The sequence below is a fragment of the Haliaeetus leucocephalus genome, unplaced genomic scaffold (genome assembly GCF_000737465.1).
Source record: "Haliaeetus leucocephalus isolate CR32 unplaced genomic scaffold, Haliaeetus_leucocephalus-4.0 Scaffold284, whole genome shotgun sequence".
NCBI classification, from domain to species: Eukaryota; Metazoa; Chordata; class Aves; order Accipitriformes; family Accipitridae; genus Haliaeetus; species Haliaeetus leucocephalus.
Genome location: NW_010972720.1, coordinates 3,676,332 through 3,689,119, shown reverse-complemented (window position 1 = coordinate 3,689,119; position 12,788 = coordinate 3,676,332). Strand labels below are relative to the sequence as shown.

Genomic DNA, 12,788 nt, shown 5'->3' with positions numbered 1-12,788 from the left:
TAGAGTAGAATGTTAAGATCTAGATTTAAAATATATAATTAGAGAAAACTGCAGACTTATGTTATTAGTTTTAGGGCAGTTTTTGTCTTTGTTTTCCAAAACTAGCAAGGTCACACATTCAACTATGGTAACATTCAAAGTGTACAGTCCATTGCTGTTTCATTTTAAGTTCTGAGGAAATAAAGCATGAAGTGGTATTAAAAAAGTATATTCAGTTTTTATTAACTTTTACCAAGTACAGGTTTACATTTATGAAAAAGTCTATCAATTTAAAATACTAATTTAGATTAAGTTATCCATTCTACAAGTCACATATGCTTGAAAGTAGGCAGTGCTGTCAAAATTCAGTGGTATTTACATAAAAAAAGAAAACAGTTCAATTTTTTTATTAGAAATATAACAGCATGTTACAATATATTGCAAGCTAGATGTTTATTTCAAAATACTATGCAGCATGCAAGCAGTGTTTTAATTTGTATAGGACTATGTAAAATTACTCTTTCCAAATCTGCAGTTGTTTACATTGTTGGAGCTATTTTACTAATTAGCTAGTGAACAGGGAAAAAGACAAAACCAAACCAAACCAGAAATGACTAGCAAAGTTGTATGCCCTTAAGACATCCTGAGGAGCAGATAACTAGAACATTGACCTCAAGGAATAACCTGCATACCTGGCCCATTTTCTGCCCATTGGAAAAAGCCACACTGTTTTTCTTTTTGAAGAGGGCACACAAAAAAGTTCTTCCCATTATTGAGACCAATCTTCAACACAGTCTTCATAACACATCGCTTGCCGTGATTACAAAATGGAAAATCCAAGTCAGCCCACTGCAAAAAGAAACAGGTTTTAGGTGCAGTTTTAGCATATGTGATGGCTACGAATTCCTTATTTTAAGATTAGCAATGGAAACAGATCTACAGGGGACACCCTAGAAGAAACTCTTCCTAGCAGTTAAGATAGTTTTTTTTCTTTTGTGGTCACTGATTTTAGGTTTTTCTTTAACATTAATTGCAACTGTATGCACTTTAACTGATGTAACTTTAATTGATGTTAACACAGTTTTCTTCAAATTAAGGCACTATAGTCATTACTGTCTTGAGTTCATCTGTTAACTACCTAGTGGTAGGTGGCTGGATCAAACTCTTCTCAGTCACATACATTCATAGCAAGGAGCAATGGCCACCAGCTGCAGCTAGGAAGGTCAGGTTAGAGGTATTAGTGCAGCAGTGGGAGCAGTTGCCCAGGCAGATGACAGAATCTTCACCCTTGGAGGTTTTCAAGATTTTGGCTAGACAAAAATGCATCTGATGTCTATATCTAGAATTTGCCATAGTCCTTCTTCAAGCACGAGGCTGAACTAAACAACTTGTACAAGTGCCTTCAAATCAGCATTTCTGCTATGCATCTGTTTTACATCATGCAGAAGCAGATTAAGAGCATTTGGCCAAGCAGGTGCCTTCTCAGGAGCAAGAGAAGTAACTAAAACTGTAATCTTATAACTACTGTCATACTCTTAGTTTCAATTCAGTGTGCAAAAATATTTAAAGTTACTCCAAACTTTAAATGGATTTTATTTGTTCACAATTACAGATTACTGGGGCAAGGAGGCTGCAGGAACAAGTGCTTATTAGAAAACAGGCCCTGAAGTCATATACATACTTGAAAGTAGTCACATTGAGTTTTTCTGGGTAGAGGGCAGGTATAAAACTGCCTGCCCTTGTTTTCTCCATCCTTTCTCACAACTCTGAGGCTGCAGAGACGGCTGTGTTTACTGCAGCGAGGATGGCCCATGCTTGACATGCAAGTATCATCTGTCATATTAGGTTGAGATGTGCTGTAATGACAGGTTACAAAATGACTTTTGTGTAACGTTAAAGGGATTACCAGCCAAAGAACTCTCTCCTACCATTACAATAGCTCACTCAGAGTACTTTTACACACAATGACAACTAGAGAACTTACTTTTCTAATGCACCTTATTGCACCTTTAAAGCTGACTGATCACTAGTAGTGAATAGACAAGCCTGTGTGCTTTTCTTGCAGATATACCAGTTTCCACAGCATTAGCCCATGTTTTAAATTATTTCAAAGTACTCAAATGAATCTGCACAACAAAATAAGTATTACCACTGCTATTATACTGCCCACCCCAAATTCCAATAGATTCTAAAAGAGTATTCTGCTCTCAGTGGGAAAAAGACCAATACCAAGTAATTACTCCAGGTTAAAGGTATTTGTATGCTTCACAGAAAAGACTCCCACCCTCTTTACTAAAATGTTACAGTAATGCTCCAAATCATATTCAGACAAGAAGTAATCCATCTGAGGGGGTAGAAAAATGTTCTCTGAATGGGATAAAGTTTCTTTTTTCTTCCTCATGATTGAGATAGTCAGAGATTATCTGAATACAATACACAAGGCTTTATTTAAAAGTGGTAACATGAAAAAGATTAGTTCTCTGAAATGTATCTTTCCAATATATTTATAGAGCAGAAAAGCAGTGATGAAGCCTTAGTAAAAAAAGAAGATTAATTAATTCATTTTTGTTAACTTATCAGCTTAGGAATTTTATGTTCTCTTTTATGTCTGGAAGACTGCAGTCCTGCAGACATCACCAGTTTTCTTCCAACACCTCATTAAAACAAAAGAAAAAAAAACACCCAAGTTTTTGTTGGTTTTTGTTACAAAGTGTTTGGGTTTTGTTGGTTTGTTGTTTTTTTTTTTTTAAACATTGAAGCTGATGACTTGCTATAACTACCTGTTATTGTGACTGATACCATCTCATTTCTTCTTTGCACTCTTCTATTCTCAGTTATCCTGCCTACATCCTCAGTTCTCTGTAGTCCTCTACTGAGACAGCAAGGAGAAAGGATATTCATACAGCCTAACCTAGTGAGCCAGTGAGATCCTATTTCAAAACTGGTGCTTCAACAATGCAAGAAGTAATTTCTGTATTTCAGAACAGACACATGACCAAGAATTTTGTAGCATATCATTAATATTTCACATTCACCCTGCATAATTTACCACTGTGACATCTCCCTTGCATCCCATTACTGTTGTGTACTCCCACCCAACTTTTCCTTGACAACCCTAGTAGTTTCTCACATTTCTCTTAACTAGGCAACACATGTGTCTGAATAGGGCTGTGTAAATAAAAATTCAGGATGGTTAGAGCATTTAAATATTTACATACAGGATCAGGAGGAAAGTTAAGAGAAAATAGTGATGGGAGGTTCATCAAGGTACCTATACAGAGCTTTGTATCATGGAAGAATGTTGAAAACTGTTAGTTGACAATTAACTTCAATTAGAATATATTCATTCAGCTACCTTCCTTTTGTCATCTTTCACAATGACTTCAAGATGTCTTTAAGCAGATACCAACTACAGTGTTAAGATCAGACAACTCCTTACGTAGAACTGTGCTTGTTGACTTATTAGAGCTATATAGTCCTATTCCATGGGAATAGCTGAACTATAAACAGCTGTTTAGTTAACAGCAGTAGTGGCCAGATGCCAAAATCAGGACATTTCCAGTGACAGCCTAGGTCATTCAGTGCTTTTGAAATCTGAGGTATAATTTTAGTTACCCAAGAATAAGTTACCTCTGGCAGAAATCCAAAGACAACAGTGTCTGAACCCAACAGCACAGTATTCCATTAATCTTCAGGGATAAAGTTGGTTTATGGGATTACAAAGACACTTGTTTACATTTTAGAATACATACCTGATTGCTATATTATATTGGTGAACTGAGGGTATATGATCAGTTTTCTGTTTCTTCTGCACGTGTTTGAAAGAGAGAGGTTGCTGACAGGAGGACAAAGCCATAGCAGTTACATGTGTTGAGCAATCCTCATCTGTGCTTCCACCTGACTGGTAGACATTGTTTTGTATTTGTTTACAATTACTTTTTGGAGCAACACACTGAGAATGTCCATCAGATATTTGGGTATTATTTCTCAAAACAGCTTCATTACCAAGATCTGTTAAGACAAGAGTTGTAGTTCCAAATGCAGCTTTCCTGTTGATCTTTATTTCTGTGCTCGGTTTTCTGAAATCATTACAGGGGTACTTCATTAAGTTTGTGTTAAAGCCTGCAGAATCTTCAACATTCTCTGTCTTTGGAACTAAGGAAAAATAAATTATTGGTTATAATCCATCTGTGTAGAGTGATACATCATATTTCTGATCTGTATTCATAAGTCATCATAGAGGGAGTGAAAGAGTAAATTTACCATACCATCCTGAAAGATCTCAAAACTTATCACAGATTAGATATAGTACCAAATTTCTTACAATAAAAAAAGCTTATGCACTTTTGGACTCACATACAACACGTGCTTCAAGATAATATTACTATTGTTTGAATAGGACCAGATGTGAATCATACTCTGTAAATGAAAGATATTTGAGAATTAACCATACAAAATTGAATTTGGCCCAAATACAGGGATTAAAATATTTAATTTTTTTCAAAATAACCTTTTATAACCCCAGCACTGGGAGATCACAGGGTATGGTACCTCCAGCAGCAATTCATTATCTATCTGAAAGTATTGTTTTGCTATAGACACAAAAAGGAATATCCATTTGTTGGGTTTTCTAGTGCTTTCAGGGTTCCATCCTTTCCAAACATTGTGCATATCCAAACTTATTGATCCCTTACTGTAAGAGGCTTCAGAAACAAGCAGTTCAGACATTTACTTTGTGTTTATTTCCTAACATGAACAACAGTATGTTTCTTCACAGAATCAAAGGCCTGCCTAGTGGCCACTAATCATTCCAAAAGAGTGGGCATAATGTCTTAATGCCAGTTTAATAAATAAGGAGTCTGTAGGTAATATTTCCTGAGAAAAGGGTGAAAAGAAAAACTTTATGGAGTGCCTATGTGCAATCTTTGTTAAGCAGCTGTGAAGCCATGGTGTTCAAGAACAGAGTCCTTTTCTACCACCGCCAGCTAGTGTCTCCTCTTACATCTTCCCTCTGTAGAAGGAAGAGGGAATTAAGCAGAAGAAGAATCGGTAGATAAGGCATACACAACAGCACACTCTCTCCAAAGGCATTCTCACTCAAACAGAGTAAGAATTCCTACAGTTTACTCTGAACAATACTTGGTTCCAGGCTCCTTCCATTTTGCCACTGCTGCACAGTGAAATATACTGGTTCTAGCACATTCCAATTTGTTTAAGAAAGAATAGAAGCTTGGCCTTGTACTTAGCAAAGGAGCAAGGAAATTAAGACGTAATGGTAAATAGTTATCTCTGTCTACAGGCTGAATTATTTCGGCTGTATGGCCAGCAGCTATCTTTACGTACCAAGTATTCCATCCTCAAAAATTCAAATGTTTCTGCTGACAGTAGTTAATTTTAGAAACAACATAAAAGACAAAAAAAAAACCCAAAGTGAGAAGGCAAAGAATCTTAAAGTTTGAAAAAAGAGAGGTAAGCAAAACCATGTTAAAAAAAAAATCTCAAATGCCACTCCTATGATGCAAAAATAAGTCTTATTTTTTTAAAAAAGAATTTTTGTAACAGTATTCCACCAAGCCTAACACATCTTCAAATTCCAGGCCTGTTTTCAGTAATGGCATACAGCTAAACAAGTGAAACTTAGAATTACAGGAAAAGAAACAGTATTTTGTTACAAAGTAAAACAATTGTGCACATGCTGTTACATATTTTAAGGTCCAGCTGACAGTATTAATTCCAGGATAAATGTTAGTTGGTAAATCTGAGTCTGTGGACAGATTAAAACTTCCAGGTTTCTGGTACTGATTTTGCAGGAGAATTATGCAAGATTAGCCTCTGCTGGCAGCAAGTGTCATGTAAGGCACAAAGTCATACTTTTATTGATTCCTGGCCTGAAGAAATGGACTTTAGCTAGTGTAAAGTAAGACTTTCACACACATCACTCCATTCATAAAAGGCAAAACTAGAATGAAGCAATACTTTTAAAAAGCATTGGAACTTATTTTATAAGAACCAAGATCAGTACCACAAAGTCACTACTTCATTGGCTAGGAATCTGGAGGCACTTTGGAAAGCATGGCTCAAAGTACCATTAAAAGCTATGGGAATGTGATCTTTGATTCCAATTTCAGCATATATACTTTGAGTCATATAGTTAAATTCAGTGAACTTTTAACAATAGGTCCTGGAACCCATGTAAAAACATTAATTCTTCTCAGATATAAAAAGCCTGTATATTCTTTACAAATATCTTTTCTTTCAGTTTTGCAGCACTGGAACTAGTAAAATAAAGAAATAAGTTGTAGAATGCAGATTTCAGTCACTTCATTGAATAATTCACTACATAATGTGAAAGGGGTATTAGTTTTTGAGGTAGCAAAGTTTCAATATGGAATTCTTATAGAATTCGCTTTCTCCCTAAAAAGCCACACAAATGCAAACCTCTAGACTTTGTTTCTTGGAATATATGTAGCAATTCAAAATGTTTCAGAGCAACAGTCTTGATCACAATAACTTCCTGTAAATCCCTCCAGAGTAATTTACTCACTTTTTCTACAGAAAGTGAAAAAGAATACAAAGCTCCTCTTCACAAAGAAAAGAGGTCTCGGTGGAAAGTCTGTCCATTAGCTCACTCATCCCTTTCCACACAGAAATCTGGAGAGAAGCTAGCATGTTACTCATTCTATCTTCCTGTCCCTTTCTAGGTCTCATTCACAGCTGCTTCTGCCCACCAGCTCTAGATAGCAGCATTAAAAGCTCCAGCAAGAGACAAACAATAAATATAGGTGCAAAGTCCAGAATCATCTTTACTCTGAACTCAGAGAAAAAAAACCTAGCCCCTGAGAAACCCAACATCCTTTTGCAAAGGGTACCAAAATATACTGCTTTTGTTCACATGAATGAATGAGAATTACTTTTCTGCCCCCTGGAGATTTCTCCATCAGGCATATGCTGCAAGCTTCTAGTGATTTTAAGGAAAGTGGAAAGAACGGCGTTTTGTCTCACTCCTTGCCCCAATAAAAACAAAGGGTTACTGCAGAGGCTTGTCTATAGAATCCCACCTGCCCAGAAAGCTGGAATACAAGAGACTTTTGGGGCTTAAGACAAGACAGTTTCCATGATTGTCTGTGTAAGATTTCCCCAAAATCTGACTTTAAGTTAGCTAAAGTTATATAAATACAATTCACAATGAGACGCTTCTACAGTTCTAAAAACTGCATCAAAACCCCAGTCCTCCTCCCTTTCCCAGTATAGGTTCCAGACAACCTTTCAATACCTTCAGGCCTTGAAGTCAAACAGGCATCACAAATTTCAGCAGAAGGCTTGTTTATTAGGGTACAGCACATACACGTCCACTCCTCTTCAGATTTCTGAGCTACATGTTCATTAGAACATGACCCCCTGCCATATGCCCAGCCAATTAGGCTATTTCTAGTTGGCAGTTTGCTGTGAAACAAAAGAATGATGTTAGTCTTTTGTGACGTTTCTTCTACAAATTGCCTTACACCACTATGTGCAGGGAGGCACAGGGCTACAGAACAAGCAGTACACAGTGTTATGGCTGCCTATCATAGCTTGGACAGCACATCATGGTTGAGCTTGATTTTTTTTTTTGTTGTTTACCTCAAGGGCAAATCTTTCCCAATGCTGCAGAAGTAATACAAATAAAAATATTTAAACAAAATGGATGGAAAGTTAGTAATTATCTGATGTACTCTCCAGCACAAAGCCCTGGCCTCTCTCAAATTCCCTACCATTTTCAAGTACTGCAGCAAGAAACTTGGTGACAAAGGGAGAGTGTTTCAGCACTATTCTTGCATCCCTCGTACAGAATGCTTACTGATGCATTCCTGGATGAAGAACCGTTCAGAAGCCAAACTACAGAAAGTCACACAATCTAGCAAACAAATTTTTTTGCTCTCATTTAAATGGTACCCATTAGACCACTTTGTTATCATAGCAGCCAAGAGAACTGAAAACCTTAAAAGTTAGAAAGTCTTTCTTGTGTGTCACCATTTGCTGGAAAGCCTTTTAACATTTAGAAGCCTGTTCAGAATTAAAGATTTTCTTTTACTTTTTTTGGTGCCTTTTTTTTCCTTCATCAGAAGGAGTTCAGGAATGCCCTAGCTGTGACTGGTGAGCCAAAGCTGTACTCCAGACACCTCTATAGATTTAATTATATGTATTTTTCTGTTAATTATAATACCTCCTATGTTGATACACTGATTTAGAATCACAGTTACTATTTTACAGTGACTACACGTTACCAAGGACTAATTTTGTCATAGTATCCAAACATTGTTAGCATGTTAAATGTAACTTGAACTTACTGTTCAGTAAGATATGTATGTAAATTTTTAAGTATTATGGTTGATAAGTCATCAAGTGTTTTCCTCCATAGTTTTTGTGAATGCGCTTTTTGGAGACTTTTTTTTAATACTAAGAATTTAAACACTTCAATTAATAATGCAAATGTTGTACTTGGGAACTGTTGTGATACTCCTTACACCTATCATTTATTCCATAATTATCACTCTCCTTAACAGGCTATTTCTAAGATAATGGTAGGGATATCCACTACCTACCACGTTTTACACAACAGGAAAACTAAGGAGGATAATGAGAACTGTTGACATACAAGAGATCCTCTGCTGTCAAGAGGTAGAACAGACATTACAGTAGCATTCACCAAAATACTGTAGCTAGATAACAAAGCAGACAAACTAGAAATGTTAAAAATGGGTATTTTGACATTATTAGATGAGTTTTTCTACTCGGCTATTAAAAATACAATACTAAACTGAATATATTCAGCATGTCATGTTTTGGAGTGTAATTCCATGGCATTCCTCCAGTCCATCTGTCTTGTCATTCCCCCCACCTCCCCATTTTGGAGCATGAAATATAGGGGGAAAAGTATATTTTTAAGATTTAAGGTACATTTAAATTTGATGAAGTAAACTTATAATGGATATTTTCTTAACTTTTTCAGCTGAGCAAAATTATAAGCTACTTGACTTGACCCAAGAACCACTGGGTTAAATTCTACAGTTTATGATCTGTAGCATGTCAATCTGATCACATGGCTTCTTTCAGTCTTCAAATGTGAAAAGCTTGGAATGGCAGATAAGCTACTTGAGCTACACATACTTCCATTTGGTAACAGTTACTGCATAATAGAAAATAGAGCAGTAGAACACATGAGGATGAGAATAGCACAAGAAAGGACCTTTTTATTTTATAGCTACCATGTTTTTCACTGAAATATACCACTGTTTAATTATTTGTTTAAAAACAACAACAACAAAACCAAACCACTACTTGTTCTAGAACAGGGAAAGAAAGTTTTTTTGTTTTTTTCCTTGCATCATTTGCTAGTTATCTGACTCAACAGAACACTGCTGTCTTCCTACCCTTTTGCAAAGCATTTGTCATTATTACTTTCTGAAAATACAGCAGATTGTGATTATCAGCATGTGAAATATTTATCTTCGATGCTGGAATTTTCTATATTTCATCTGTACTCAAAGGCAATTTTTAAGCTTTAACCAAAATCCCTTCGGCCATCTGAATCTTGAAAGAAGGTTGGAGGTGGGAGAGGGACTTGCATGTTCTGTAAATCTTCTCTAAAAAATATATACACACACACTAATGAAGGCAAAGGTTGCAAAGCAAAGCAGTATTTTTTATTAGATTGACAGAGCTTAGTATAAAAAGGCAAGATTCTGAAACCTCAGATGAAAATTTTCAAGAATAACTTAGGTATGTAAGAGTCTGAATAAGGTGCTTTTGGAACTTTTACCTTTTGACCCTTTGTGATATCAACCACATTTTGTGCTTTTCTAAAATAAAAGGAGGAAAGCTGCTGCTAGCACAATTTATGTAGAGCTGAAAGTGTCTCTGTGGCACAACTGTAGTAAAAGCTTTCCAAATCCATTAAGGAGGAAAAGTCCTAAGCCCTACAATATTTGCTGCACTCTGAATTTACTGAAGTTTTAGTTATCCTCAGTGTTACTCTACAGCCAGAAAAAAAATTGCATAGATGTATAGCTATCTAGATATTCCAGGACTGAAGGGGCTATCCTATGAAAAGAAATAGACACATATTCCTACCTTCCGTATGCCATTCAACTCAGTCGTGTGTAAACATCCAAGCCTATTATATTTGTAACAGCAAGAACAAGGGGCAATTTTTCCAGAAGCAGTAAATAATTCTGAGTACTCTGAATTATTTTATAATTCCTACATTTGATTAGAGTAATAGCTATTTCGTAATAGACAGGGCCTTTGAAGGAAATAGTATCAACAAATCAAAGCTTGTGCAAAGTCAAGTGAATTTAGATATAAAATGCACAAGGATCCATTCTATTTGAGAAGTGATGTCCTCTTACTGTAACAGCTCATTAATGTCCTTAAGCACTTTGATGCTTAAAAGTGTTACAAAAGTTGCCATCATACCTAACGTTGACAAGCTGGAGATCCGCCTTTTGACACTGAGAGCAGAAGTAAGTCATTCTGTTACTTTCTCCTAAACGACACACGGTGATCTTCCCATTGCACTGACCACAGGCTGGGCGCTTGTATACTTTGTAGTGTTTGTAGAGCATAGACCCGGTTTTGCGGCACTAAAACAGAACATGTTTAAAAACCAAGTTAGAGACCCAGTATAAGTTTTATATCAGTCCTTCTACAGTTAAGCTGAAGCAAAAATAAAAAACCCTACTTAAACTGATGGCTCAATGACTACATAAAGATATTTAAGGCACACTCATAAAGGCTATCATCTGTATTTCATATTCTTTTATGAAAAGAATTGATTTTAAATCAGGTATAAGTGTCTGGAATTCTCCTCTTAATGAAATAAAAGACAACAAATAAAACATACTAGCATAGTGCAAGCAAATACATGCTAGGGACTCCCTGAGTTCAGCTGGACCAGCTAGCTCCGATTCGGCACCAGTCATCTTTGACCTGGCACCTGCAGGAGTGTTCTTAAAGAGCTGATGACCTCCAATCAATGCAGCACAGAAAACAAAAATAAAACAAACATAAAACACAAAACCAACACCACCTTCCCTCACCCCAAAAAGAACCAAAAAACACACTGCAGAGCCAGCTCAGACCCGATGCTACCATCTGGGTGTCATGATTTAACCCCAGCCAGCAACTAAGCCCCACACAGCCACTTACTCACTCCTCCCACTGTGTCGGGATGGGGGAGATAATCAGAAGAGTAAAAGTGAGAACTTGTGAGTTCACATAAAGGCAGTTAAATAGGAAAAGCAAAAGCCATGCACACAAGCAAAGCAAAACCAGGAATTCATTCACCACCTCCCATTGGCAGGCAGGTGTTCAGTCATCCCCAGAAAAGCAGGGCTTCATCATGTGTAATGGTTACTTGGGAAGACAAACACCATCACTCCAAACATCCCCCCCTTCCTTCTTCTTGCCCCAGCTTTATATGCTGAACATGACATCATACAGTATGGAATATCCCTTTGGTCAGTTGGGGTCAGCTGTCCCAGCTGTGTCCCCTCCCAACTTCTTGTGCACCCCCAGCCTACTCACCGGTGGGGTGGGGTGAGAAGCAGAAAAGGCCTTGACTCTGTGTAAGCACTGCTCAGCAGTAATGAAAACATCCCTGTGTTATCAACACTGTTTTCAGCACAAATCCAAAACATAGCCCCATACCAGCTACTATGAAGAAAATTAACTGACAAGCAGGCACATTTCATGAGACAATTCACATGGAATCATCATAGACATACCCCAGCTAAAACCAGCAGAAAAACAAGAAAAAAAAAACCAAAAAACAAGAAAAGCACAGTAGAGATGCAGACAACTCTGCAGAGCCACATGAGTTTCTGCATTACAATCACAGTTCCTTGGGCACAGTTCAAACAATACCACAGCTGGCCCAGCAACACTAGCCCAGCTCTGGCAGGGTTCAATAGCTCTAGCTCCATAATGCATGAAGACCCTTGGAGTTCTCCCAGAATACAGGTGTCTTTGAGCACAGTATATTTGCTTCTGCTGTGCTCTTATTCATCAGCCTTGCTGAATGAGAATGCTTTTGCTGGTACAATCTAGTAATTCAATCAGAAGGAATTACTAATATATATTTGCATGAACATTCACAAGGAGCTTGCTTTCTCCTCAAGATTCCTCCTCAAGGTTTACAGTTACTTTTTTAGTAACATAACATTTCTTAGTTTATTAGTAGTTTCCTCCTATCCAGTTACTTAAAAACCAAACAAAAGCAACAGCTTTTTATGCAAACAAGATTCCTTATCTTTGCCTCTGTAAGGTGTTACTACAAATGATACAGTACGATTACTACAAACTATTCTATAAGTCTATAAAAAAAATGATCAAGCACTACCCCTCTTATTAACCTATTTTTGTTTTGTTTTTATCTTAGAGACTTGGGGCAGGGGGCTAGCTCTCCTTTAAAAGCACTTGACTGGTGAATACTTGCTAAGCATAGATTATAGAAGTTTTGAAAATGGCTAAACTGAGCTACAGAAAGTTTAAGTTGTTTGTTTATTGTCAGTCTAAAAGCCTGCGACACGTTTAAATTTCCTAGTATTATAGTTGTTGCAGAACTGGATGCTATCTCTTTATTGGCAGTCTTCACTATGAAGTTTGGAGAATGAAAAGATTTCCCTAGCCAACAGACTAAACTACACTTCAGTGGGTTGGGGGAAAGCGGACATTTAAGCAGACTATTAAACAAATCACATTTTTAGCCTTTATGATTGAAAGACTGTATTAGGAAGGTTAGGTGCCCTCCTCCTAGCCTACCAAAAAAA

General features: G+C 36.9%; 1 protein-coding gene across 1 annotated transcript in view; it reads right to left on the bottom strand.

Annotated features, from left to right (window-relative positions):
• Window positions 1–651: 651 nt before the first annotated feature.
• NEIL3 (nei endonuclease VIII-like 3 (E. coli)) overlaps window positions 652–12,788 on the bottom strand; it is a 24,616-nt gene continuing 12,479 nt past the window's right edge. Inside the window, exons 7-11 of the mRNA XM_010569979.1 lie at window positions 10,435–10,601; window positions 7,253–7,422; window positions 3,732–4,134; window positions 1,661–1,835; window positions 652–828 (exon numbers count right to left, since the gene is read on the bottom strand). Coding sequence (XP_010568281.1) covers window positions 652–828; window positions 1,661–1,835; window positions 3,732–4,134; window positions 7,253–7,422; window positions 10,435–10,601 — 1,092 coding nt within the window. The remainder of the gene's footprint in view (window positions 829–1,660; window positions 1,836–3,731; window positions 4,135–7,252; window positions 7,423–10,434; window positions 10,602–12,788) is intronic.